The 26927-nt window shown below is 46.8% G+C and overlaps 1 protein-coding gene across 2 annotated transcripts; it reads left to right on the top strand.

Moving 5' to 3' along the window:
- The first annotated feature begins 1082 nt into the window (after positions 1–1082).
- On the top strand, positions 1083–25633 carry dennd4c (DENN/MADD domain containing 4C). 2 transcript variants are annotated; one of them, XM_079295368.1, is made up of 33 exons: positions 1083–1306; positions 10332–10642; positions 12777–13029; positions 13123–13192; positions 13971–14140; positions 14299–14540; positions 14684–14750; positions 14889–14947; positions 15717–15861; positions 16047–16222; positions 16376–16476; positions 16672–16884; positions 17363–17508; positions 18040–18170; positions 18252–18384; positions 18529–18732; positions 18836–18964; positions 19116–19254; positions 19373–19522; positions 19690–19800; positions 19919–20050; positions 20126–21216; positions 21352–21544; positions 21666–21763; positions 21858–22033; positions 22141–22299; positions 22474–22672; positions 22773–22883; positions 22992–23129; positions 23276–23393; positions 23726–23882; positions 24030–24094; positions 24278–25633. In XM_079295368.1, exons 2-33 carry the CDS (start codon positions 10344–10346, stop codon positions 24412–24414), a joined length of 5712 nt encoding a protein of 1903 aa, XP_079151494.1. In that variant the 5' UTR covers positions 1083–1306; positions 10332–10343; the 3' UTR covers positions 24415–25633. The 2 variants fall into 2 exon arrangements, with proteins under 2 accessions (XP_079151494.1, XP_079151493.1); XM_079295367.1 differs by having other exon boundaries at positions 18526–18732.
- Positions 25634–26927: the final 1294 nt, after the last annotated feature.

The raw sequence follows: 26927 nt of genomic DNA, 5'->3' as shown, positions 1-26927 counted from the left end.
TGAAACCTTTTAATTTCCAAAATCGGGTTGTGCATTAAAATATCGGGTCACAGAAGAGTATTCCTGAAAAGCTAGCCTGCCTCTTACGGCTAACATTTTATTTGCATTAACATGGTTCTGAATCAGTATTTACATTATATAAAATGTAGGTATGCAACCATGACTATGAAAGGAACTTTACAGTTAGAAATAAAGAAGAAAAAATACTCTAGGATTGATGCTGTGTATCTGAAACCAATTTCACAAAAGGGTTTGCTAGGTTTTAAAATGATGGCTTGTGTTGAATATGAAGCCACCAGCCCAACATGAGTCTTGGATTACGCATTGGATCATGTCATAACAACCAGGACGACTAACTGCGTAGACTTCACAATAAAATGTGCCTTTTGAATTATATATTTTGGGGCATGTTAAGTATGTGTTGCATATTGCATACCCTATTAAAATGAACTGGTAGAAATACAGTATATATTTGGAACCAACTATATTGAAATATAGGGTGAATTGGGCATTAAATCAGATGTCAAGGCCTAGCTGCTGCACTGTGCTTGTTGCATGCTGCACACCATTCAGTCTCATCATAACAGGTGTTTTGCCTGTGACAGGAGACACGTTCATTGTAGAAAGTGTGAAAATGTCACTTAATTGATTACCAGAGGGGAAATTCACGTTACAGCAAAACAACTTTTACGAATTAATAAAACAAGACACATAACATACACTAATGTATTATACAATATATATTGTAATTGTGTTAGTAAGTAGTGCCTCTACTACCAATACTATTAATTACCATATTATAATTAACAGTACATAATTGACAATGTCCCTTTGTGTTAAACAAAATAAATTACTTTATTCTGAAAACTGCGACCCACATGTTTACTTTGAAAGGGCAGATCGGAAATGGCTGGTTTTATGTCGGCTGGCTTGACAGCGCTCCCGGAGGCCAGCCTCCGTCAGTCGCTGCAAGTACCGTACTGTGGCCTCTCCTCCTCTGTGGGCGGGTCCAGCCTGAGAGAGAGAGACGTTTAGGAAGAAAGCCCACCAACAAAACTATCAGCGCAGTCTCAAACATGGCGCCCAACTCCGCCGACAACTTCAGATGAAAGTGTGGCGAAGAAGTGTCCAGCAAAGTTTCAAAGGAGTGTTTTCGAAGTGCCTTTTTATTTATTTCTGTTGCGACCGCCGTGCCGTTTTCAACCTGTTTGCAGAAGTAGAAATACGGAATATACCAAGCGGGTAAAAAAAAAACAGCAAGTTGCCTACATGTCAACATTGTCTCTCGCTGCAGCGTAAACAGCTGGTAAGTGTTTTTACATGTTTCAACGTGCAGAGAGCTGAGCCTTTGCAGAGTTTATCGTGAGAATAAGACGTAGAAGTTTAACTATTTAAGCTGCGTGTGAGTATAAGTTCCCCTGTTAAACATATCGTATATTTTCCGTATATATATGCCTCTACACCTTTCATCGTGTGTTCTCCAACCGCGGAAAGGGAGGCAGCCACGTATCACTGCACGGGCTGATACACAGGAGGACATTTATTTTGTTATGTGTGGTGATGTGTGCTTCTTGCTCGAAAGTTGAACCGATTATAGGTCGGATGCAACAGTTGGGAATACAATACCTCCCCTCCTCCTCTTCCTCTCTCCCCCCTACTTGACGCCAGATAATCAGACTCTGCTCTCCTGGAGCCTGTCTAACCTTGCAGGTGTCTGCAAGCCAAGGAACAGTTGCTGACCAGCTCCAGTGGCACGTGACTCGCTTTTTTACCCAGTGATTTCTCTCTGAATATGCAAAGTCTGCGTCTGTGTGGCCCTAACACTAGGACACAGAGATGCGTGAGATGCCTCTGTTGTGGAGGTGCTCACATATCGACGCCTTAGCATTTGACTGTTTGCCAGCCAGCAGCAGACTAACTAACCCCCCCCAATCACCACAGCATTACTAGAGTCTAGGCACAAGTCCCAGCAGGGCCTAGAATGGCACTTCCTCTTGTACTGATCATATTTAAAGTTTCTTTCTTGCTACCTGAGGTGGCTGCAGGAATGTCCGCTTCATAACTGAATAACCGCAGGATTGCTCGTGCAGGAACGCGTCGGCACCGGGGCGGTTGACGGACGTGGAAACACAGCATCAGAAGAAGAGAAATGCCTTTCTTGACCTTGGCTCGGCCCTGACGGCGGCTGGAAAAGAGGAGTGGAGTTGACCGTTGCCTCCCACTAACTGCTGCAGCGGGTAGAAAGTAGGTCACGGCTTCACTGTGGCTTTGTGTACATTGAACTTGCACTTTGTCACCACCGCCGGGGCGTTCAAAGGCTCTGTCAGGTGACAAAGGGAAGGGAAGTAGATCGGCCAAAGGGAGCAGCAGCGGCGGGGCTGTTTAAGGACTCGGTGCTTGTTTAGGCTAAAAGTCACATTTGTTGGATTTTGACGGGTGTGAGAAAACCCAGTGGTTCAGTGAGAGGAGTGTTCCTCCCCCCCCCCCGAAGAGCAACAAATGTGACCGTTTCTGAAATGTCTGCTGTGATACACGAGCGCAGAGCTCTTCAGTGAAGTCAGTCAACTAACATCTCAACCGATTTTATGTCCCACTCCTCAAGCGGTAATGCAGCCGCTTACACGTCAGCCACCACTTCAACTGACATCATATTTCAGTGTCTGCACTTATAAAATGGACACTTTAAGGCGAATTTATCACCTACGTTTTCTTTTGGCTGACATTGCAACTTCTGTGTGGGCTTGAATTTCTTTTTTTAGCACTTTCACTTGAACTGACAACTTTACTCAGCACTTGAATACATTACATTGACACTTCAACTTTATTATTTTTGACTCACACTTCATACCCTTTTACTCGCGGGTAGCTCTTCCAATTCCCACAACTGTGACTGTTCATACCTCCTCGTCAATTCATCACCTGCACTTTGGCTGACATTTCAACTCCGCGTTCCAACACCTCGACTCCTACAACTATTTCAAGTGTTTTATCCGTGAATGGTCACATGTATATTTATTACTACACGGTGCAAAGAAGGCCTTCCTCCATGAAGAGGTATTAAAAACAACATTTTAAATTGGTGTTTCTGCCTCATTAGCCAGAAATAACTGCCGAGACTGCTGACGATGCAAGTTCTTGTCTTGCCGAGTCCATTACCTGAAACACCTCGGTGCATTTAAGCCGCCCGTTTGCACGTCTTAAGACATATTAACTCCAGACAGTCGTGTCTAGCCAAAGAGCAACAAGGAGGATCTCATAAGCCGGTTAAAAGCCTCCTCTCAGGTAACCTATTCCCTTCCTCTGACCCTTGTACTTTGGTGTGATGTGCCAGCTGGTGTCTGAGTGGTCTTCTCTCGATAGGCCCGGGTCCGAGCCGCTCTGGGCCCAGCTAGTTGGTGAGGGCGATGAGTTTGCCCTCTCTCCTTAGAGTGGAAAGAATGCTCTCTGTCCGCCGGGCTGTCACGCTCCAGGAGGGAGGCGGTCTTGTGACGTTTCCGCTTGAGCCTCGCTGCTCTGAGCTCTCGTCGTCTAACCAGCCCTGGTTGTTTTGTCGTGTTTCGGATCGAGTGTGTTCACTTTCTCTTGGAAGCACACCTGCGTCTTAAATCACGTGTTCGGTGAAACTACAGACCCACGGCGAACAAGGAAGAAAAGGCACATTTTCAGCTTCAGTTGTTAGTCGCTCGTGACTTGTTGCTTCGGCCTGCTTTGATGTTGTCTTGACAAAACATGAAACTAAACAGTGGCGTTGCATAGAGATGAATGCCTGAAAGGGGAACAGCGTGATGGGCTTTAGTGGATGTCTGTTCTCGCGCTGAAACGGTTGTTCAGTTAATTAACGGACAGTTTTGAGAATTATGTTTCAAGTAATCTCATTTCTTAAATGTGAACATGTTTAGTTACGGTACAGTTCCATATATCAGGACAGTGATTCAGTTCAAGCAGAACAGCTCATCCCCCGAAAAAAGCAGCAAACTTTGGCAGTTGATGGCTATCATGAGTCCCGAAATGAAATTTAGATTTTACGTTTTAGCATCTGTTCACCCTTGGCCTCTTGCTTTGTGCGGGCCGTGCAGAGCTAGAGAGAGCGAGAGAGAGGTTGTTAGCATATGGACATGATAGTGACAGGCTATCACACAGGCTTATCTGAAGCCCCCCCCCCAAAAAAACACAGGCTGTGAATGCTCCACCTCTCACACACTCTGAACAGCAAATATTGAACAGTTAAATAAATCCTCTGCTTTTTATCAAATGCACTTGAGCACGCTTCTGTCAGCATTTAGACTTATTTTCTGTGTCGTAAACTGAAGGCCGATGTCGCTCATTCCATTCGTTTTTACAGACTAGTTTAGCAGCCAACTATGTGCACACACACACACACACACACTGTAGCTCGCCTTGCACCACATGAACACAAGCAAATGCAACTGGCTTGGGTTTGAGCTCATCTCCCCCTCAAACCCGCGCTCCACTCCAGTAAATGGAGGTTTCGTCACCTCATTGGCAACCTCTCGCACGGCCTTCGGCCTTCACCACTAATGGCCCCGCTGTGATGACAGGTGGCAGGGAGGACCACTTTGCTCTGCGGACCCTCCAAAGCGCGGCGGTACAGAGTGGCACTTGAGGCGGACGCCGGTGCTGCAGGAGCTGTCAGCGGGGGTAATGTGTTGAAAGCGGTTACAGCTTCGATAAAATTATCTTTTCCTTCTGCAGAGAAGCACACGCACGCTTGTCACAATAGAGAGGGTTGGTTCGACGGATCGGCCTGTCCTATTTATACCCGAGGGGTCGGCCCGCTGCCCGGTATAATTAATGCATTCTGCACGCGCTTCTGTAAACACTGCGTTTTCTTCTCATTTGCAGTGGCCCAGGGGTTCGGTGCATGACAACTGTGCGTGTGTCATGCTCAGCTGCTGTTTCAGTCGAGCTGTTGAGTGGATCTGCATGGCGTTTGCTCTTTCTGAAATAACCGGGACAGACACGGCACTGTCTGTTGTCCAGCATTACACACACAAACACAGGCAGGCAGGCTCTTTCACCCCAGGGGGAACTAGCCTCCAGGCTCTTTTGTGTGAAAAGGATGAGATCATTTGTGGGGCGCACCATGGGGGGGATGGAGTAAGGGTGTTCCAGTCTGTGTCCTTAAATAGAGAAATCTCTGTTTTTACGTCGGCCCCGGTCTCTGTCCCCTTCATGTCTCGGTCCTTCTTTTGAATTTGGTACCGCGAGCAAGTTGAGACCAGTGCCGCCGTCGGAGAACAAGACTTTCCAGTGCAGGGAAATCAGGGGCCTCGAGGAACGATCCGCTCAGGATTTTAAAAAACTAGAGTGATCACCGATTTTAACAACCTTTTAAAAAGAAATGCAATACCTTCGATGATAAGCGGAACTTTCTCGCTTGGTCTTGCTAATCTGAGATGTTAATGTATTCCTCTTGTACTCCTGGTTCCTGATTTCAGCAAGAATAGGCTGTTGTACTGGAGGCAGGGATTCATTGCATCTCCTTGTATTCCAGCACACCTTCCAAAGTTATGTTGCCTTCTCTCACAGTATAAACAGTTCAGGCCTCCGTCCCCTGCATGCTGATCACAGAGCAGCTCGAGAGATCAGATGCAAACAACAAACTTGTACTTCTGTTTCCCACAACTGGTAAAAATTGCCCACCAGAGCATCGCAGTTTATGTTGTTTGCTTTATTTATTTGTCTGAAATATGTAAACAATGTTTTCTTTTCATTTTTCTATGACCACCATTCCAAGTAATCTGTTATGCTAGTTAGCTGGTTGGAGCATCTGTGGTGCTCTCAACATGGTGAGATGAGAGCAGACAAGCGAGTCGTGGACCCGTCACGTCAGTACGGCCTGAATGGTAAGAACCTGTCCTGCACGGCTGTTTTTGCTTGGCTTTCACTCTCTTTATTCAGAGGCTTATGACTCTTAGTCATGCCACACGCTGTTATTTTCAGAGGAAGTTGTTCGGATACTCGGAGATGCTGTCATTTGGCACGTCGGTTTTTGGTAAACATGCTGTGGAATAATGAAGTCGCGCTGATTCCAAGAGTGCGTATGCAATGTCCTTTGTTTTTTAATAAACAATTTGAGTTATGGTTCTGAGAAGAGCGTTTGACTTTTGAAGCAAAGTGCGTCAATCACTTCAAAGTGTTAAGGCCGAGGTTTGAGCCAGAAGTGGGCACTGTGGATGAAGTCCACCTTTAATATCATGAAATAAATATCAAGGTATGTTATTCCATTGATGTCAAAATTACCATTAAATAGTCCTGCTCATCATAAGTCAAACCTAGCTTGAGCTAATTCTAGTGACGAATAAACAAACAGTAAGTGTACAGGCAAAATTTAAAGCGACAGTGTACTGGATGTAAATGTGTATTTAAGAGTCCAAAGCTACAGGGCAGTCCGAGCCCGGTTCTTTTTGAGGAAGCGGGTCAGCGTACGTGTCCTCTTCGAGCTTCACAGTATTTTTGTTACGGGTCGCAGTGACCTCGCTCCCTGAGTTGCAACCCGGACAAAGAGCGTGACACTCGATCGCCGGCGCTCAGGACTAACAGAGGAACAGGTTCTCGCATGGGAAGGGAGGGGCGGCGCAGAGCGCAACCCTTTTTTTTTTTTTTTTTGGGAGGCAGAGGCTCGAGTTTCAACACGAGACTTAATACTGTGACAATGTAACGCACCGGTTTTACCGTTCGACCCGAGAAGCCTCACCGCCTATGCCTTGAGGTTGCTGAATATCGTTTGTTTTTTTTCCGCCCTGCATGCTGTCACAAGTGAAGGAACAAGAAGGGCGGAAAAATCCTTCATGTTATGCTCCCTTCTGTTTACGATAGCTTTTAATGCTCTTTTGTATAATCCACTGTCAACACCACCGCCGTTTATGGCCACTATCGTGTTTTATTTGCTCGCCAGACAATAAAACAAGCCCTCTCTGCCATTTCAGGTCTGACTTGGACTTTATTTCGCCTTTTTTTTTTTGAGGCTGTGCTACAGAGAACAATGGCAGCTATACTAAATGTACCCTTGAAAGACTTGCAGATCGATTTCCTCAGCCGGAGGAACACTAGTTGCCGCTCAGGGTCTCGCAGCCCGGGCATTGTTTGGGGTTTTGGGTTGCCATGGCAGCGCCGCTGTTTATCGCGGGCTGTCTCAAAGAGATATTTGTATGGATGTGGTCGGGGGTGTTGTGGAGGCAGAGGGGAACCGGCACAAAGGTGTTCCAGTTGTGTGCACAGCTAACACCGGCCCTAGAAGGGAAACATCATGACTCAATGCAGTGTTGCGGTGGTCATTTGTGACTGTTTATGAATGTCCTCAGTGCATTTTGATTCACCGGCAGCGTTCAAAGCCCATTCAGGACCAAAGGGATCGGCTGGTGTTTGTTTTTCTCTTTTTTGTTTCTTCTGCTTTGTTCCCTGCTGTGACACTTTGTGGTGATCTGTGCCCGAGCTGTTGGGAAGCTGTGTGACTCGCAGCCTTGATGTTTTCACACCAAAATATTACCATTTCAGAGCAGATTAATTGTAGAGGCTAATGTTTGTGACAAAGGTTAAAATGACTCAGCAGACATGGGTTGTTAATTCATAAATTATCAAAAATTCCTGCTGACCTGAGACCTGCTAATCCGAGGGCTGTGCATTAGCGAGAATCTAGCGATACGATACTCATGATACAGGGGTTACGATTGGTGTCGTGTTCGTCAGGTGGGAGGATACATGCCTTCCAAGTAAAAGCTAATGTTGCAACACGTCTGCTGGGCGTGTAAACCGCAGGTTATCTGCTCACCAGTTTGCCTTGTCCACTTATGGTAACCACTTGTTTCGCTGCCCCCTGGCAAAGCAAAAACAGTTCTTAGCTTATATGCTGCTGGGCATCATGTGTGTGACTTTTTACAGTCGAAACGGAGACTGAAATCTGCAGTATTCCTCTGAGAAAATGTTATCGGTGCACGACAGGTGTCAGAAACAGGTGCCTGACCCGTACGAGAAGCTGGAACTCTAACTTCTGGTTAGATGCCAGATGCTTCCACACAGCTTTCGGCTCTCGGTGTGGTTTGTGGGCTTCTCTATTTGCACGAATGTAAGTGTGGGACTATGTCCCATGCATAGACATCTGCGCTTAACAACCGCCTTAAAAAATATCTCATAAAGACCTCGAAGCATGAATCATTTATTGATTTCATCAACGGTCTACCTCATTCATATGCGAGTGGAACAGGTGTGTTCAGTGTTGCGAGTTTTGTTTCAGCCATAAACAGACATTGATTCACCACACACACACACACACACACACACGTAGACCATCAGAGTACGTTTACTGGCCAGCCTGTGGTGAGAACACATTTAGCAATGTGGTTTGTCAGAAAGCAAATAGTCTGAAAACAGCATTTTGCTTTTGAACATTAAGTCTTCCAATATTTCTATGTCTCCAGATTGCTGTTGCGCATCGTCATAAAATAAGATCCTGGAGTGGGACAAATTTTATTTCTTTGTTTCGTGAAAAAAAACATCCATCTGGAATCATTTGGGCTTTTTACGACTCTTACTTACAAGAACAAATAAGTTTCAGTGACATTCCTCAGAATGAGTAAATGTCCTACTTTTGGAAGGAGCACAGCAAAAAAAAAACACAATGCTGATCCCTGTGTGATGTTTCTCTTCCTTACCTGCGAAATCAGTCTTCCTTGATGGACTTTTATTGCCATGTTTGTTTGTTGGAAGTCGTCCAGTCTCTGCTTTTGGATATGACATGAAACCGTATTGTTTTTTGCCGCTCAAGGCGTGTGTTCATAAGGTTACACTCTGCTCTCTTGATTTCACGACATTGTTTCCAAAAGGAAAAGGGGGAAAAAATGGGCCATATTCTGGGCAAATATCCAGCTGCAGTTCTTCAAAGCCACCGGCTGACTGTGAGGCTGAGAGGCTGGCAGTACACTTGAAACAAATCAATTGCGGCATGTTCACATGGGCAATCTGCCGAGTTTCTAACTAAAAAACAAATTCATCATTCAATCAGATAAGGCTTTCAAATACGGGTTAAGAATTTAACTTTTTTTTTTCTTCCACACACACACACACACACACAACGCCATTGTTGTCCCGAGACCGCGTGCTGTGCAGTTGATGGAAATCGAAAAAAGCAGGCTCGAAAAATATTTTTTTGTTTTTGTGTGGAAAGTGTGTGTCAGCTGTTTGCTGTCATGCTGAACAGTTTCCCTCGGAGGCAGGTCAGTCTGCCCCCCCCCCCCCACCTCCCCTTCCACAGCGCCAGCCAGCGGATGTCCTGCACTGCGTCCTCCAGCTACACTGCTAGAAACGGCTTCACGTGCATTCTTTTAGGTTCTCTCTTTGCACGACAACTTTGTTGCCTTTTCAAGATGCCGGTGCTTGTGTAATCGTCTTGACTGGTGGGGAAAAAGTCCAAAATAGAAATGGAAGAAAAACTACAATTGACACTTATCAATCTGCGTCATGAAAATCCAGAGCTGTCTGTGCTCGATGTTGCCGTACAAAGAGGCTTCTTCTTCTTCTTCCCCCTCCCGCCACAGCTGACTCACCACTGGAAAAATAGAACTTCCTGTCTTGGCCCTAAAACAGCCCTTTGAAGAAGACGTTTGACGTGTCGGCTTCAAGTTTGTTTTTTTTCTCCTTAGACTACCAGTTGCTCTCTGTTTGTTTTTTCGACCAGGCTTGATAAGTGAAGTGCTTTTCATTGGCACAGCGCATTGATAAAAGTGCCCTTTAATTTCTTGTGAAAAGCGAAATGGAAACTCTGCATCTTTATGTCGTTGATGTCCATTCGATGACTGAGTCATCAACGTTTTGGTGTCATGACTCAAATATTAACTAGAAAACGGAAACGCTGACTATACTTGGGAAATTGCTTGCATACATTCATTAGAAAATGACAAAAGACACACATTTCAAGTGTTTTATAGACTTTTGGTGTCTCCTTGATTAATGCCGACGGTGGCATTTCTTAGCATTCCACCAGGCCCGGCTGCTCTGCCATGGCTCTCTGTAGCCAGCGGAGTCTTTAACTCTCTCGACATAACCGGAGCAGCGCGGTGATATACAATGACGAGCGTCCGTGAACGTCAACAAATCCAGTCCTCCTTTACTTATTGTGTTTGTTTGCTGCGTTGCGGCGCAGCGGTCGTATCCTTTCGTTGCCTTTGCCACAGTGTTACTGAACATTCTGTGTGTAATCCGTCCCGTGGCGAGATGTAAGAGCTGTTTCAACATCGGCCTTCATGACTCCAGGCCACCGGTGTATGAATGTCCTTCGAAATGAATCTCATACCTCCTTATGTTCTTCCTTCCAGGTACTCCCAGCCATGCTCGAGGACAAGGGTCACCGCGTGACCGACTACTTTGTAGTGGCCGGGCTGACGGACAAGTCCACCCCTCTGGAGCAGGACCTGTCGGAGACCAAGTCCAGCGGGCCCAAAGCGCCCATCACTGACTTGGCCGTCATCAACCGGTCGGCGGGAGAAGCGGTCCCCGAGGGCTTCACCTGCATCGACAGCACCTACAGCGGCCAGCCGGCCAACCTCAATCATGGCAGTCTGAAGAGCCCCGAGCTGTTCCTGTGCTACAAGAGGGGTCGGGGGAAGTCCTCGCTCATTGATGTTGGGTGAGTAAAACAAATCGGTAAACAGTTTGGAGTCCGGTTTTGATAATAGCTTGGTATGAGTCATTCAGTTGGACAGCAGAAGTTTGGAGATTGAAGTAGATTTTATTTAAATCACTTCAAGCTGAATGCAGAGTTATCTTCCTCATGTGAGCCAGGGAAGAATGAGCAGTTGGGAGGCGGGGTTAAAGAAAAGCCTCTTGGCTCCGATCCATTCATACAATTGCTTCCTTCTATCGCATTAGAAAAGGGAACTCCGTCATGTTTCACTTAATCCAATCCAGTAAGCCTGAAGCTAAAACTGCTCTTTACTTATTCACAGAGGAGCCAAAAGAACGTTTCATCGCGAGTGCTTTGTATCTGTTCGGCACTCTTTAATGAGAGCAATGATGCAACAGCCTGGGGCGTTTCACTCTTCTACACACCTTGGACTTTCTGTGTCTCTTGCTGCTAATAAACTGGAGATTCCAGTCAGTCTCTGCTCACTCTCTGAAAGAATCCCCCGGCAAAAGTCAGGTTTCTCATTAAAGCTGGCGTCGCTGTACAAAGACTGCAACGCATTGAGCATAAATCCACGTTCTGTGAGTCATTTGGTTGATTTCACGTGTCGACGACGCGTTTCCCCTTCTGCTAAAACTTGGCATTTGAACCACAGAACAACGTGACACCCCTCACGAAACCCTGCAGCCCGTCGGTGCACTCAGCAGAGACGGGAGGTCGTATGTCGAGTCGTGTTTCCTTTAAGAGGTTGCGCAATCCTGCCGAGCATGCCAACAGACAGACATGTGGTGCGGATGAAATAGAAGCATGCTTCATAGTTTTTGCAAAATCAATCATGCAGTTTAATGAGACTGAATAACAGATCTCACAGGTCTATTGTCTGTGTCCCTGCAAAAAAGGGACATCACAAAGAGACTATAATCGAATGCATTATGGTGTGGTTCACTTCCTAACCGTTCTGTTTTGGTTGAACCACAACACAGGAGGTCAGTAAATATTGTTGGCCATGTTGCTCCTTCCGTCATGTGATTCCTGTCCCCACCTGCTGGTCGTCATCCACCGAAAGAGTAACTGGAAGAACGTGCAACCTGTAAATCATTCATTCTTCCTTCTGCCAGTGAAGCCAGTGGAGCAGAGCCCCGGGGGGGGGGGGGGGCTCCAAAGCGTCACGACTCACTGTACCCATTAGGACGCCGGCTTTTTTTTTTTTTTTTTTTTTCTTTTTGATGCCTAAATGAGAATTTGCTGGCAACTGTCCTCCTGGCCTCTCTGGGTTTGTCCTGCATTCTTTTCAGAATAAGTGGAGTGTTGCAGGACTATTATATCTGCGATGGCTGCCCTGTAGCCTGCACAAGATAAATGAGTTTTAAAGGGTGGGGGGTGTTTTAGTTTTAAAGAGGTCAGCGATCGCAGCTTTTGGCCTCCCACGTGGCATTGTCCAGATGGAATGGGAGCGCATGCTGCCATAGAAGCCCTGCAGTCATGCAAAAAAAACAAAAATCCAACACGGTGGGAAACTGATTGCTTTCCTGACTGCAACTTTTTGTGTGGTGCTGCACAAAACATTTAGGCAGCAATCCACATTCTTGCATTTATGTTTCTCTCAGCTGGATATGAGAATCTTGATATGAAAGTTTCCCTTTGCTGTCTGGGATTTGAATGAGTCAGTTGGTAAATAGGTCTGAATCACATCACCCATTGAAGACGGGCGCTTTAAGGCAAGTGTATTTGTATAGCACATTTCAACAACAAGGTAATTCAAAGTGCTTCACATAAAACCATTAAAAGCATCAAAACATAATGCAAAAGAAAAGGAGATTTAAAAACAATTAAGAACATTCATTGCATTAAAACATTTTTTTTAACAGTGTAAGAAATAAAATACAGCAGTAAAATGCAGAAATGCAGGAAATTGATGAATATATTAATTGAATGTGGTTCAATTAAAGGCTTTAGGAAGAAGGTCCGTGGCACTGACCACACACTGATCCTCGCTGTGAAACAGCAGAAAACATCCATTATTCATTCTGTTGGTTGTTGGTTTTTTTCTTGTGCAACACACTGAAATGATGATATTTTTCTATTTCACACAAAATGTGTGTTTTTTTTTTTTTTTACTGTTTGTTGTGTTTACCAGTGTGCTGTACGAGGGTAAGGAGCGCCTGATCCAGGGCTGCGAGGTCATCCAGGCCACACCGTACGGCCGCTGCGCCAACGTCAACAACAGCTCCGCCACCTCGCAGCGCATCTTCATCACCTTACGCCGAGCGCCGCCCGTCCAGCCTCAGAACTCCCTCGCGGTGACGGACATCTGCGTCATTGTCACGAGCAAAGGGGAGATACCGCCGCACACCTTCTGCAAAGTGGACAAGAACCTCAACGGTGGCATGGTGAGTCCGATTGTGATCCTTGCGCTACAGCGCTTGTGCACCGTCCGTCCTCGGAGAACAGATTTGTCACGTTTTATGTTTTTAACCTTTCAGTGGGGCTCCAATGTGTTCCTGTGTTACAAGAAGTCCGTATCTGCATCCAATTCCATCAGTTACAAAGCTGGTGAGTAAAAGTCTCTGATGGTTTACTACGTTAAAAGTTCACAGTAGTCTTTTTTTATTTATGTTTTTTTATGTTTTTCTGACACATTCATCTGTTTCCTGGTGTAAATAGACTCTCTTTATGATAACAATTGGTGTCAAAGATGTTTTGCCATAATAATAACTTGTCTTTCTGACGTATTGATATGAAAAAACGCAGTGTAGTTGTAAATAGTGCAGCTCTGTGTGCCGTCTCTATCGGCCTCTGTTGCGTCTTTGGCTTCAGTGCGTCTGTGATCTTGCACGAGATAGTTCTTGCTTGTTTCAGCTGGCATTTCTAAATTGTTGTGTGACAGTTCCACTGACTGAATGATTTCCTTAACAGATTGGCCTTTGGAACATCTCGCTGTGTAATCAGTGTTCATGCTCACACACACACACACACACACACACACACACACACAGGCTTTATCTTTTTGTCCGGGCTTTTTCCTGTGAGGCGGCTGTGTATTCATCTCAAGACAGCGGCACTTCCTGCCACACCCAGTACTTGTGTCTGCAGGCTTGTTTGTGTAATGCGCATGTTCACAGAAGAATGTGTGAGTCATGTTGGAACGACATTTCACCAAACACCAGTTTACTTTACTCCGTGAAGCAGAACAGTGACCTCCTGGAAAGGAAACCAGAGTATCATGCTGACCTGAAAAACACTGATCTCCCTTTTCTTAGAGCCTCTTTTGGTTAATCCTCGCAAAGAAATAAAGCAGAAGTATTTGTTCTCCCCCCCCCCCGTTCTCCAGGTCTCATCTTTCGTTACCCAGAAGAGGACTATGAGTCTTTTCCTCTGTCAGAATCGGTCCCTCTGTTTTGTTTGCCGATGGGCGCCAAGATCGAGTGTTGGGCACCGAACACGCCTGACCCTCTGCCCGTCTTCTCCACGTTTGTTTTAACCATCTCGTCCGGTGAAAAGGTGAGATGCAGCAACCCAAAAGCAAGCTGTGAATTGGGCTACAGTTGAAAAGCCCTTTTGAAAGATTGTTAAACAGATTTCTATTGAAGTTAAACTGGCCAGGAAGCCAAAAACACCACAAATTGACGTCATGAATCTGTCTGTATCTCTGGTTCCAGGTGTATGGATCAGCCATCCAGTTCTACGAGCCACATCCGGTGGACCAGTTGAGCGAGAAGCAGAAGATCCAGCTGGGCCTGCTCACCACGGTGGAGAAGAAGGTGATCCCCAACCGGCCCGTGAACAGCAATAAATGCATCTGCCTGCTCTCCCGCTGGCCCTTCTTTGAGTCCTTCCGCAAGTTCCTGATGTTCCTCTACAAGCTCTCCTTCTCCGGCCCTCACCCGCTGCCCATTGAGAAGTAAAAAAAACCTGCTTGCAACCCATTTTTATATCAGTTGTTTGGAGACATTAATGCCAATCTGCACATCTCAAAGCTCACCTTTTCATAGGTTAAATGTGGTGGCTGCATTTGTTACACATTTTGTGTATTTCTCTCAACAGGCACATCTCGCACTTCATGCACAATGTGTCATTTCCTTCCCCTCAGAGGCCAAGAATATTGGTCCAGGTGACATGTTTTTTTTTATTTTTTTTACATTTTTCTACAATTGCAATAATGTTGTCAGTCAAATATATTCCTTACCATGTGTACAATTTAGTTTTCAACAATTCCTTCCGTGAACATTCTGTATTTATCTCCTCTCAGCTCTCGGTGTATGACACCTTGGTCCTCTCCCAGCCTGTGTGTACACCTTTACCACTCAGGTACAATGCACAACACATTCATTTTACAATAAATAAATATGTTCAGTTACTTTGTTGAAATACATTTTCTTTTCAAACATTGGATGACACTTTCAAATTATTCTTTATAAATTGACAATTTAGTTTCGATTTCAAGCTGAAATGGAAACAAAACTCTGCATGCTGTTTGTTTGTTTTTTTACATTGAAAACTCACACAAATGGTGATTGTCAGGCCTTTGTTAAAACTAAGAATAATTGCTCAATTATTTCCAACAAAATGTTGGAAAATAACACTGCTGTGGCTGCCTTTTTGAGTCACAATTCACAAGCCTTCTAAAAGGTCATATCAGGTTCTGAAACCGTCCCCAGCAAGATGACGGCAGATGTAAACAGTGGATCAAGTCGACTCTTTGCCACACTGATCAAATGAAAGTTAACGGCCAAATTGTCTTAACGACATTAGAAACTACTGGACATCCTGTCAAATTCAATCGGTTGCACAGAGTCACAGCAGAGGATTTTCATGATGAGCATCACAAAGCAAGTATGACTTGCGTTATATTTTAAGATGTGTGTAAGGTGATTCAAAAAAATACTGACAATTAAAACTGTTGAAAGTTGAAAAAGCACTTTAATTGCCTTGTTTTCGCCCGACTTATCTAACATCTGTCTCTAGTTACAAACTCAGTTCGAACCCCTATTTTCACACTCCTCTCCCTGGCTTTCTGTTTTTTCCACCCTCTGCACAAACTCACTCATCTCACCTGTGCGCTCTCTCTCCCTGTCAGCGGGGCGGACTACGGCACCCTGCTGATGAATCTGGGCTCGGAGAACTGCGCCACGCTGCTGCACTTTATCCTGCTGGAGAGCAAGATCCTGCTGCACTCACTCCGGCCCGCCGTGCTCACCGGAGTGGCCGAGGCTGTGGTGGCGGTGAGTATGATCCACCACGCCAACATGTTCAGTGGCGCTTACTGACCCGATTGAGTTTCAGGAAACACAGGATGTCCAAATCTTTAAAAGTCCCCAAAATGCATTTGAAGTATCACAATGTTTCTACCTCCAGAGCTTGTAATGTAAAGCTCTTAACTGTGCTTCTCTCTCTTGTCTCTCCTCAGATGATCTTCCCCTTCCAGTGGCAGTGTCCCTACATCCCCCTGTGCCCGCTCTCCCTAGCAGGCGTCCTCAATGCTCCTTGTCCATTCATAGTGGGCGTGGACTCCCGCTACTTCGACCTTTACGACCCCCCGCCGGATGTTGTCTGTGTGGATCTGGACACCAACACCATCTACCTGTAGGCTGTGATCCTAAACCCACGTGGCTGCCAGCGTTTTACTGTATATTTACAGCTCTCATAGAGTTCAACACATTTGTTTAACCAAGAGCACCGTGCAAATGATCCTGTTACTTCCAGCTAACTGCCATTGTGGTGTTGTGTGGTTTACAGTTCTGACGAAAAGAGACACAGCAACTGGAAGAACCTGCCAAAGAAGCCCGGCAAGAGTCTCATGAACGCACTGAGCAACTTGCACCACCAGCTGGCCACTGGTACGAACAGCATCTCCCTCCTCCTGTAGCTAAAACCTCACGTCGGACAACTACCTGTTTCAAAACAGATCCACTTGTATTATATGTAGTCAGTTTCGGGGCTCCATACTTGTATCCATAGTTACATATGTAAATCTTAATAGTACTTGGTTTAATAATGTGCATCATTTTCAATGTACTGTTGTGTGTTTATAGTTTCAGTACGTCAAACACCACAGGAAGACTCGGCGGTGGACGAGGCGGACTTCACCTGGCAAAAGAAGAAGATTGCCCTGGAGATGGAAATCCAGGAGGCCTTCCTTCGCTTCATGGCCTCCATCCTGAGGGGCTATCGCTACTACCTCAAACCCATCACCCAGGCGCCCTCCGAGAAGGCCACGGCTGCAGGCTCCCTCTACGACCTGCAAGGTGAGCAAGAGATTGACGGCTATGTGGAACGAGGGGGAAATGAAGGTGGATGATGTGTAAAACCATAGAAATCAATATCTAGGCAATGGTTTTGTTGATGCGCAGCGTAATACCGTAGAAACCTGGGTGCGTTGACAGCTTCCCGGCTTTGTAACCTATGCATCATTTATTTACCGGACTTAATTTCGATAGCTTCACCAAATGTTGAGTGTTATTGGCATTTCTATTTCGAGGAGCATCTTAACTTCTCACTCAACTTAAGTGTTTTTACAAATCGCTCAGCTTTCTCCTTGGCTGTAAAAAGACTTCACTGATGTCTGATTCTGGGAAATTCGGTCTCGCTTCCATTCACCTTCACTGTGAGAGATCGACGCAGATGGAGTGAAGGAAAGGGCTTGTGACGCAGCATGTCTTAACGCTGTTGTCTTTCTGTTGAACTTAAGACGTGACAACTCAATCTGTCCTCTCCGTCCTGCAGGGTTTCTCAAAAGCAGAGACCGAGCCCACCAGAAGTTCTACTCCCAGCTCACCAAGACGCAGATATTCATCCGCTTCATCGAGGAGTGCACCTTTGTCAGTGACAAGGACACCGGCCTGGCCTTTTTTGACGACTGTGTCGAGAAGGTGATTACCTAACCGGCGTCATGCCGGCCTCCGATATGTACACACCGTACTCTGGTTTTCTGCTGCTTTTGTTTTTCCTCTTCCACCGGTGGTTGAACGGCCCTTTGTTTTATGTTTTATTGGCAAAATAACAGTGGTCCACTGGGAGTGGTAAGGAAGCCCAAATTTCCTCCGATTCATTCTGGTCCCTTTGCTCTCTTTCCTCTTCTTGCAGCTTTTTCCCTCTGATAAAATCACAGACAAGGGCACCAAGGTAAAACTGTGCTTACACTGCAATCAGATTTCCTCACGCCTTGCTGTTTCTGTGTTTGTGACTAACATTAAAAGGTAATTTAGATGAACCTTTTTTTCCTCCCTGCGATAAATGTTCTCACCCTTGAATCAAAAAAACGTCTTTCGCTGCCTAACTGGAGAAGCATAATAGATGGTGTCACGCTTGTAGTTGTTTACTTCCTGCCATCAGGCCCGAGGTCGCTTTCTGTAAAAGTCAAGTGTGTATCGCTAAGGCTCTGGATGCGATCCTTGCTGCAGGTTGAAGGAGAGTCATCTGAGGACACGAGACTGTTGGAGCTGGACGAGTCCCAGAAGAGTGAACACACTGTTTTTGTCATGCCCCCCGAACCTCCAGTGGGCGATGGAACTGAACCTGCCCCCAGATACACGTAAGTCTTATACCTGTAGTGGAGACAATCTGTATTGGACAGAAAAATGCACTTGCACTAATCCTACTTCTCATCCTCCAGCTATAAAAGTTTCCCCAGGCTGGATATGGAGCTGTTCGACCGTCCGAGGGAGTGCCGCCCAGCGCTCAGCAGCAGAGCAGCGGGGGCCAGTCTGTCCAGCAGCCCTGCGCTACTGGCTAAGAGGACGAAACAGGTGTGCAACATGCTCAGTGCACACTGTCACACTCTGCAGAAGCGGCAGCGATGCCCTGTCACTGGAACACATCTGCCTACAGGGACCAGATGTTCACTCTTCAAACCATTCATGCTTTTAAATGTCCACCTTGTCCAACAGGAGATCAAGCACGCATACAAGATGGCTAAGCGTTTCCACTCCAACCCCCCGCTGTGGGCCCGCTGCCTGTTCAGTCACTGCTACAGCCTGTGGTTCATCTGCCTGCCAGCAGCCGTGCGACTCTCCAAGTCCAAAAGCCGCGCCATGCAGCAGGCGTACAACGTCCTCCTGAAGATGAGGACCACTGAGGTGGAGGTGCTGGATGAGGTACAGTCGGAGTTCTTCATGTTCAAACGTCTTTATCTCGTGGTGAAATACTCGTGTTGTTATTTGTGGCTTTTTTCCTCATGTTTGTGTCTCTGGTTATCAGGTGTGTTACAGAGTGATGATGCAGCTCTGTGGTGTGTGGGGTCTTCCTGTCATGGCTGTGCGAGTCCTGGTTGAGATGAAGAAAGCTGGAGTGCAGCCGGACGCCATCACATATGGATACTACAACAAGGTCACCTGCAGCACTTTTTACATTGCTAAAAATATCTCTTTATTGTAGCTCAAAGCAAATGTAAGCGCGACAATAAGCCACATCAGCGACAATTTAAAGACTCCTTGTCTCACTATACATGTCCTCATCCTTCTGTCTGCTCCCTCTGCAGGCCGCCTTAGAGAGCCCATGGCCGAGCAGAAACCGCAGTGGCCTCTTTATGTGGACCAAGCTTCGTAATGTGCTTCGTGGAGTGGCCCAGTTCAAGAACGCTGTGGACCGAACACCTTCCAAGAAGGAACCCACCACAGGTGGGAACGTACATGATGATAGGGCTGGATAATTGGACACACTGTTGCCGTTTCCTCTCAGTCTGTTTCCTTGTTTCTCACCCATTCTTTTTTTCCTTTTGTGTCCTTCTGTCTTCAGCAGCATCAATAGGCGGGTCAGCAGTCACCGACGCTGACCGTTTGAGTCGCGGAAGTGCTGACAGCTCAGGTGAGGTCAACGGCGAGGAACACGACCTGTTTGTCCACAGCCACGGCATGGAAGACACAGTAGACAACCACTGCAGCACAGGTACTGATCCACTCAAGTTGAGAGGTTTTGCATGTGTAAGGCTTTAAAAAACGACATTTGCTGGTACGTGTTTTGAGGCTCTGACCGCTGCTGAGATCTGGGAGTGGCTGCGACGCCAGTGGCCACAGCAGTTACAGCATGGGTTGTGTGATTCGTGTGCTCCGCAGGACGGCAGTCTGACCAAGGCTACGGCTCCAAGGATGAGTTACACCAGGTGCTTTCACATTCGGCTGTCCTGTCCACTGAGCAGAGAAACGATTCCAGAGCGCAGCATAACGGTAACGGAAGCTTCTCTCATTCCAGTGCTTATGCATTTAAATGTGTGTGTGCAATAGAAAGCCCATTTCTTCCTTGTACATTTACATTGTTCTTTTGACAATGTACGTTTATAACCAGGAGGTGACGTTGCTGGCTCGGTGGACAGTGCTGTAGTAGTAGCAGAGCCCCCCAGTCCTGTTGATGTCCCCTCGCCTGTCCCCAGTATTGTGAAGCTGTGCACGGGGAGCTTTGATGGTGGCAGGGAAGCAGGTGAGGAGAAAGAGGAGGTCTTTAAGTTGAATTAAGGAAAGGACAACCCTCACTATGTCTGTGTGCTTTCTGCAGGTACAGGGAAGCTGTTCAGGAGACACAGCAAGACTGATAACGTGTCTCTCCCAGAAGACGATGCCTCGCTGGCATCGGGGGGTGTGGCTAACCAGACTCAACAGCAGCGGAAGAAGTCCTTTGGTGAGCGCAGCTGTAGCTTCAGCGCTGAAACCCGCGCCGGGATGCTCCTAGAGAAAGGCGTGGACCACATGGCCAGTCAGATGGGAGCCGATGCCCGAATCCTGGCAGCAGCGCTCTCTGCAGGCCAAAGTCCACCCCCGAATATTGTGTCCAAAGCACTTTTTAAAGACCTGGAGGAAGAGCCTGAAGACGATCAGGGCTTGACATTAGTGAAACTGCCAGAGGAAGAGGGAGCAGCAGCAGCAGCAGAAGGGAAGGGAGAGGATGAAGAGCTAGACGGGACTGAGTTAAAAATGGTGAACGGAGAGAGGAAACACACTGAAACAAGCGAGGAGGACCCGGGGTTGCGAGTGCCGACCCTGGAGAGGGCGGACGTGGAGGTGGGTGCTGACCCACTTTCCCTCTTGGTGACCGAGAGCGACGAGTCGGCCTCTATCAGCAGCCAGGAGCCGCCGCGCTCCGTGCCCGCGGTGGTGTCCCGCAACCTGGCCGAGGAAATCGAAATGTACATGAGCCTGAGAAGCCCCCTGAGCGTGAAGTCCTCCAGCATGGAGCTCCAGCAGGCCCAGGGAGACTCCACTGACCCCCCACAGCCCAAACAGTCTCTGGAGCGCAGGTCTAGCCTCCCCGTGCCTCCTGTCAAAACTCCAACTGGCTCCCCAGGCGATACACCCAAGCGCAGCCCCAGCACTGTTACTCGCTCCAAGACTTTCGCAGCAAAGACCAAGACCCCCGGCAGCGCAACGGGTAGCCCCGGTCCTAGATCGTCCTCGCTGACGGCGCTGGTCAAGTCCTCCCAGGGGGGGTCGTTGGGCTCGGTCATCAACTCCATTTCAGGCATCAAGATGGACCACCTCTTGTCGGGACCTAAGATAGATGTGCTTCGGTCGAGCATGAAACAGGCGGCAAATGTGGCCAGCAAAGTGTGGGGAGCAGTTGCTTCAGCTTACGCCTACTCGGATGACGAGGTGAGTGTTATGAAAGGATGTTTTTTTCCTTTTTATTTTATTAGCGGCATCATTTTTTTTTCGCCCCAGGATTTTCTCATCACCGCTGATGATTTCGAGCAATCCTCTTTAATTCCGTCTGACTTTACTCCGCAGGAAGAACAAGCTCAGGGTGGCGGCGGCTTCCCGTCCCATCTGGATGAACACATGCTGGCTGCGCATGAAGCAGATGATAGCCCCGAGAGAGGAGTCATCCCGGGTTTGGTGGCCAACGGTCTCAACCAGAGCTGCACCAGCCTGGGCAGCAGCAGTGGCAGCAGTGACACGGGCCGAGGGACCCACCAGACACGTAAGCGCTCATTCTGTAGCGCACGTATATGAGGGAAGAGAAAGAAAAGGCCCCGATGATGTTCGCTGACCTGTGAAATTCGGGTTTTTTAAAAAGTTTTTTATTTTGTCTCTATCCGCAGATCTAACTCCTGGACGAGCAGGCAGGGGTCCGGTCTCTGAGCAAGGCTCCTCGCATCACGCTTCCTCCTCGAGCATTTACCAGAACTGTGCACTGGAGGTCAGTGAACTGCTCTGTGCCGCACGACTGTGCTTTCTACGCCAGCACGTACGCGGCCGCAACTAACCGGTTGGACACATTCCCTTGCTGACAGGTGCTGATGTCCAGCTGCTCCCAGTGCCGCTCTTGTGAAGCCCTGGTGTACGACGAGGAGATAATGGCAGGCTGGACAGCCGACGACTCCAACCTGAACACCAACTGTCCCTTCTGTCAGACGGCCTTTCTTCCCTTGTTGCACGTCGAGTTTCACGACTTGCGAACTACGACCGGGTACGACTCCGTCACTTCTCCCGTGTACTTATATGAAAGTAATATTAAGATGAGGTATAAAACTGAGAGAGTCACATACAAACTGGCTGAAGAATGTTCCCGCTCAGGTTCTACATGAAGCCCAGTGCCTCAGGAGACAGCATCCACAGCACCAGTGCCCAGCCCACAGCCAGCAGCTCAGCTGACATAAAGACACCAGACCTCATCGCTTTCCCTGAAGAGGAACCTCGGGAGACTCCAGACACTCTGCCTGGAGCACATAAGAGGTACACTCCAAATGAAAGCCCCTCAAAGTTGTGACATGTGAAGTCAGTTTGCCACCGGATGTGAAAAAGCCATGGCCAGGATGATGATGATGATGCAAATGTATTAACCTCAAGCTGAATACTTTGTTGTGGCAGAACCTTTTCCTGAGTCCTCTTTGCCTGTTGTGTTTCTAGTCCGATTCCAGAGCCGGTGCAGTCGGACCCCTTAGGTCTCCTGGAGCACCAGGCAGCGGGGAAGCAGCGGAGCTGCAGTGGGACGTCGCTGACGCGCAGCAACAGTGTCGGTGGCCCGCTGCAGAGCCTGGACTACTCCCAGAGACCTGGACACGGCGTCTCCACCACCAGCCTGCCCTGCAGCCTCCAAGAGGTGTCGGTCAGTCCTCCTTACTGTCACAAAACTATCCCCAGATATTTTGCCAAAACCACCATAGCTGCAGTGCAGTGAAAAAATGATCAGTGTGTGTGTTTGTCAGGATGGCATGGGGACTAAAAGGCCGAACCCAAAGCCTGTGTCCGTACCGTACCTCAGCCCCTTGGTGCTGCGCAAGGAGCTGGAGACCCTGTTGGAGAACGAGGGCGATCAGGTAAAAGTTCCCACATACACACACACACACACGCGTGCGATCCTGCAGTCGGTTTTACAGCAGACGTTTGCCACACAGCTGCTGAGCTACTCTGCTATGTCCAACCAGGTGATCTACACCCACAAGTTCCTCAGCCAGCACCCCATCATCTTCTGGAACCTGGTTTGGTATTTCCGTCGCCTGGACCTTCCCACTCACCTCCCTGGCCTCATCCTTACCTCTGAGCACTGCAACAAGGGAGTACAGGTGAGAGACTCAACGGGTCATCTGTCATTCTTCGTCATTCACTATTAGTCATCGAACACATCCTGTCCTAAACCATTTACTCAAGACCGCTGAGATCATTTGTGGTCTCTTCTGCCGTAATATAACGAAAGGTTTCATCTTTGCAGCTGCCCCTGACGTCACTGTCCCAGGACACGAAGCAGGTATACGTCCAGCTCCTGTGGGACAACATCAATCTACACCAGGAACACGGAGAGCCCCTCTACCAGCGCTGGAGGACCTTGTGTGAGTGTTGACATCCAGAATCATACACTTTCAATGCCACTATATGAAGATTCTTAATGTCTTTTTTTATTTGTAGAAACTACCGTACCTACACCACTAGAGGGAGACAAAGACAAGTATTTGCAATGTCACAAAGGAAGTGTGGGGGATGTATTTGTCGCAAATTGAGCTAAATATGAATGTTTCACATGGCGTATGCTGTTATGGGTTTAATATTAGCTGAAACCTTGGCAATAAAAGTCACAATATCACTGTTGGCCAGACGACTAGAGGCTCCTCCCTAAAAAGGACAGGATAACAGTCTTTCTGATGGCGCTTGTGTTGTTTTCCAGTGGAGAAGAAGGGGATGCTGGCTCCGACGGACCACCAGGAGATTCGTACCCTCCTCAACACGATTGTTCGCAACATCCAGACCAACGACGTCTACGGGCCAATCAGCCTGTTGATCCGAGAGATCAAACAGCGCCCAGAGGGTGTCAAGAGGCAGAGGTCCGTCTTTGTCCTCCTTAAAAAAATGTGTCCAATTTAACCGTTCTTCAAGATTTTTTTTCCCGCCAAGCATTTGGACATGTATATGTAATATGTGTACTGTTCATGAAAACACCTCATGTTCTGTGTCCTGTGTATTTCTCTCAGGAGTATCTATAGAGAAATATTGTTCCTCTCACTGGTGGCGTTGGGGAAGGAGAACATCGACGTCGGTAAGTTAAATCAACCAGTTCCATCACACCGCCATCTGAAGGTTGTATCTTTTAGCCTTTTAATGGTTTTCATACAGGAAACTCTACGAACTATCCTCAAAGAGTAAAAGAGGTACATTTCAGGCAGACGGTCTTATGCTTTCTCTCTTCTCTGACTTTGTGAATCTCCCCGTGTACCTGCAGAGGCCTTCGACAGGGAGTACCGCTTGGCTTACGACGAACTGAGCGCCGAGCAGCTCAAGTCTTTGCACCGCATCGATCTACTGCCCAGCCCCAGCGTCCAGTGCTGCCTTAAATGCTTCGGGACCCCCGTCATCTGACACACAAAAAAAGAAAAATTCTGACTGGTCAAGTGCGACAGCAGGAGGGAAGGACAGGTGGCGGGGCCGGGGTGTGAGCGCAAAATGATTTAGTGTTGAAACGCCTCCAGTCGCCCGAACATGGTACTTCTTCTTCCGCTCGTCTTGAAAGATGCCCATCGTCTGCTTTTTTTCTTTTCTACTCTAAGCAGCGACTTACAGGAGGGACTGTTTCTGTAAATGTCTTGGAGAGCTGCAGTGAATTATTTGGGACTAGTTGAGGTGTGCTTCTTTACAGATGGTGTATAGATTGATAAATCATTGTACAGAATATATCGCGTGTGTGTGTGTGTGTGTGTGTGTGTGTGTGTAATCGTTCCCTGTCTTGTAGCCTTTTTGCCCACTTTGCCTAAATCTGTCCCAGCTGTCTCCCCATTACATCAGTCGAAGTTGTTTGAGACTGTGAACGTACCCCGATTGTTCGTTTGTGCACTTTCTGAAAAAGAAATAACAGCAACACATGTCCACCTGTCTTTTTGTACATATTGTTGACTTTGGGGGAGAAATCTGAAAGCAGGGTTTTTCCTCGATGCCTTTGACTGTTTGTGTGATCCGAGTCTGAACGAATGTTCACGTTTGTTTCATTGTAAGTGTACAGGATCAGAGTGCGGCTCTCTGTCTGTGTGAATATGCATTGGAAGCACACGTGTAAACGGGAGAGGACTGAGGACAATCACGAATTATCAATCACTAAAAATGGATTCTGCAACATTCCAGATGCCTTGCAATGAAAACCGGTCTTAAAGAAATATTAGCGATCTCTGCAGCATACAGAATGAAATCGGCAGATTGAAGGAAGCTATTATACAACAAACGCATTGACGGGACGCGACAGATTCCCACACTTTTTAAAACAAAGACGCCGGGACAGACAGCTGACCGAGCATTCAATCCAACTTGTGTTTTTAATATCTGCGTCTTTTAACAATAATATACTTCACTTGTTCAGCTAATATGCCTTATTGTAATGTTGAATTAGAACTGTAACTCACACGTACTGGGGCTGCTCCTTGATCTAGCATAGAACAAACCTGTTTTTTTTTTGTTTTTTTTTTAATTGGGTATCCCCTTTGCAGAAGAGATTGCTTTGATGGTTAGTGGTAGCAATTAGAGCTTTATGCTGCACGGGGGCTTCTTCAGTACTGCTGACACTGATTAATAAAGAAACTATTTCACAGCACGACATTCCAGTAAATGCAGAAAATGGACGGGAGCAAGCAGAGTGCTATGATGGGCTGTTGGGGAGGTGGGTGTGGATGGTCCTATTGGAGACTGACTTTGTACAGAAGCGATGATATTGTGAAATATTCTATTTGCACTGTATCGATCACAACCTGACCTTAACCCAGCGTGAGGATGAGATAAACAATTAACACGCAGTCGGTTTTTTTGCTCCGAAACAAAACATAATTCTCAATTATTTATTTTTCTATCATTGACATTTGGATTGCAGACGGTGTAATTTAGCGTTTCTATGACTAACGGCCTTCCCTTCCCCTTTTAATCCGTCTCAAGGGATCCCATCCTGTACTGGCTTTGTAAATCTGACCTCCACATGGCAGAGGATGTACAGAAGAGGCCGTTCTGTCACAATAGATTTAGGTGACCTCTTACCGTCCTGTGGAAAGGAATTGAATGTCTACACTCATGTATGCTGCAATGAAACGAGTTTGTGAACTGATTGAAAAACAAAATGTATCCATTTTTTTGCCTCTATTCTGATAAGGATTTGTTTTGTTCAGTGCCGCGTGTGAGAAGCTCCAGTGAGTCGTTATTTTTTAAAATCTTTCTGAAGGCTGCTTTTAGTTTGTCAGTACTTACTACCTTCATATCCTCCCAACTCTTCCTCTCCTAAATGACATCTTCCTCAGTCTCCTTCAGCTTGTCCTCCATCACTTGCTTGTCACCCAGGATCTATATTGCAGTCACTGCAGGTCTGATAATCAAGTCATCTTACAGCTAGAAATTCAACTCTTGATGTTTTCTAGAACATCCTGAGTGCTTTACAGAAGCATTATTTTGATGTTCCCAAAAGGCCAGCTGTTTTCTCCTGTCTTTTTGAGTGCATGTAGGACTGCAATGGAAACCGTATCCCAAACACCACAACAGGGCATTTTTATGTGATGGCTGCAGCCTGTGAAAATCAGATGCCTACGTTTGCCTTTATTTTGTGGCGTCTGTTGTTTAGTGGTGCATTTGAGACGCTGCTCTTGTTGACTAATTGCCAAGGTGCAATATCTTGGAATAGCCAAAATGCGTATGTAGTATTCAAAAAGTAGGGCCCCATCCTCACCGTGGGTACAAAGAAAAGAGTTGATGAATGACTTTTTATTTAGCTAATTCTTGGATTTTTCTTCCCCGATAGTTAATGAACTTTGCCCATGCAATGAAACTAATCCTTCTGGTGTCATAATGCTTCTTCATTAGGAATTCTCAGGGATGACACAAAAGGGCCCCTTTTCATATAAAAAAAA

Source organism: Melanostigma gelatinosum, assembly GCF_949748355.1.
Source record: "Melanostigma gelatinosum genome assembly, chromosome: 23".
Classification (NCBI taxonomy): Eukaryota; Metazoa; Chordata; class Actinopteri; order Perciformes; family Zoarcidae; genus Melanostigma; species Melanostigma gelatinosum.
The sequence above is the reverse complement of the archived record's forward strand: the minus strand, read 5'-3'. Positions and strand labels throughout refer to the sequence as shown.

Bases quoted from the DNA above. Each gene is read 5' to 3' on its own strand.
- dennd4c (XM_079295367.1), top strand. From the start codon at position 10,344: ATGCTCGAGGACAAGGGTCACCGCGTGACCGACTACTTTGTAGTGGCC. The intron at 19,801-19,918 runs GTAACGGAAGCT...GTTTATAACCAG, and splicing joins TTCCAGAGCGCAGCATAACG to GAGGTGACGTTGCTGGCTCG. The intron at 23,883-24,029 runs GTCCGTCTTTGT...TATTTCTCTCAG, and splicing joins GAGGGTGTCAAGAGGCAGAG to GAGTATCTATAGAGAAATAT.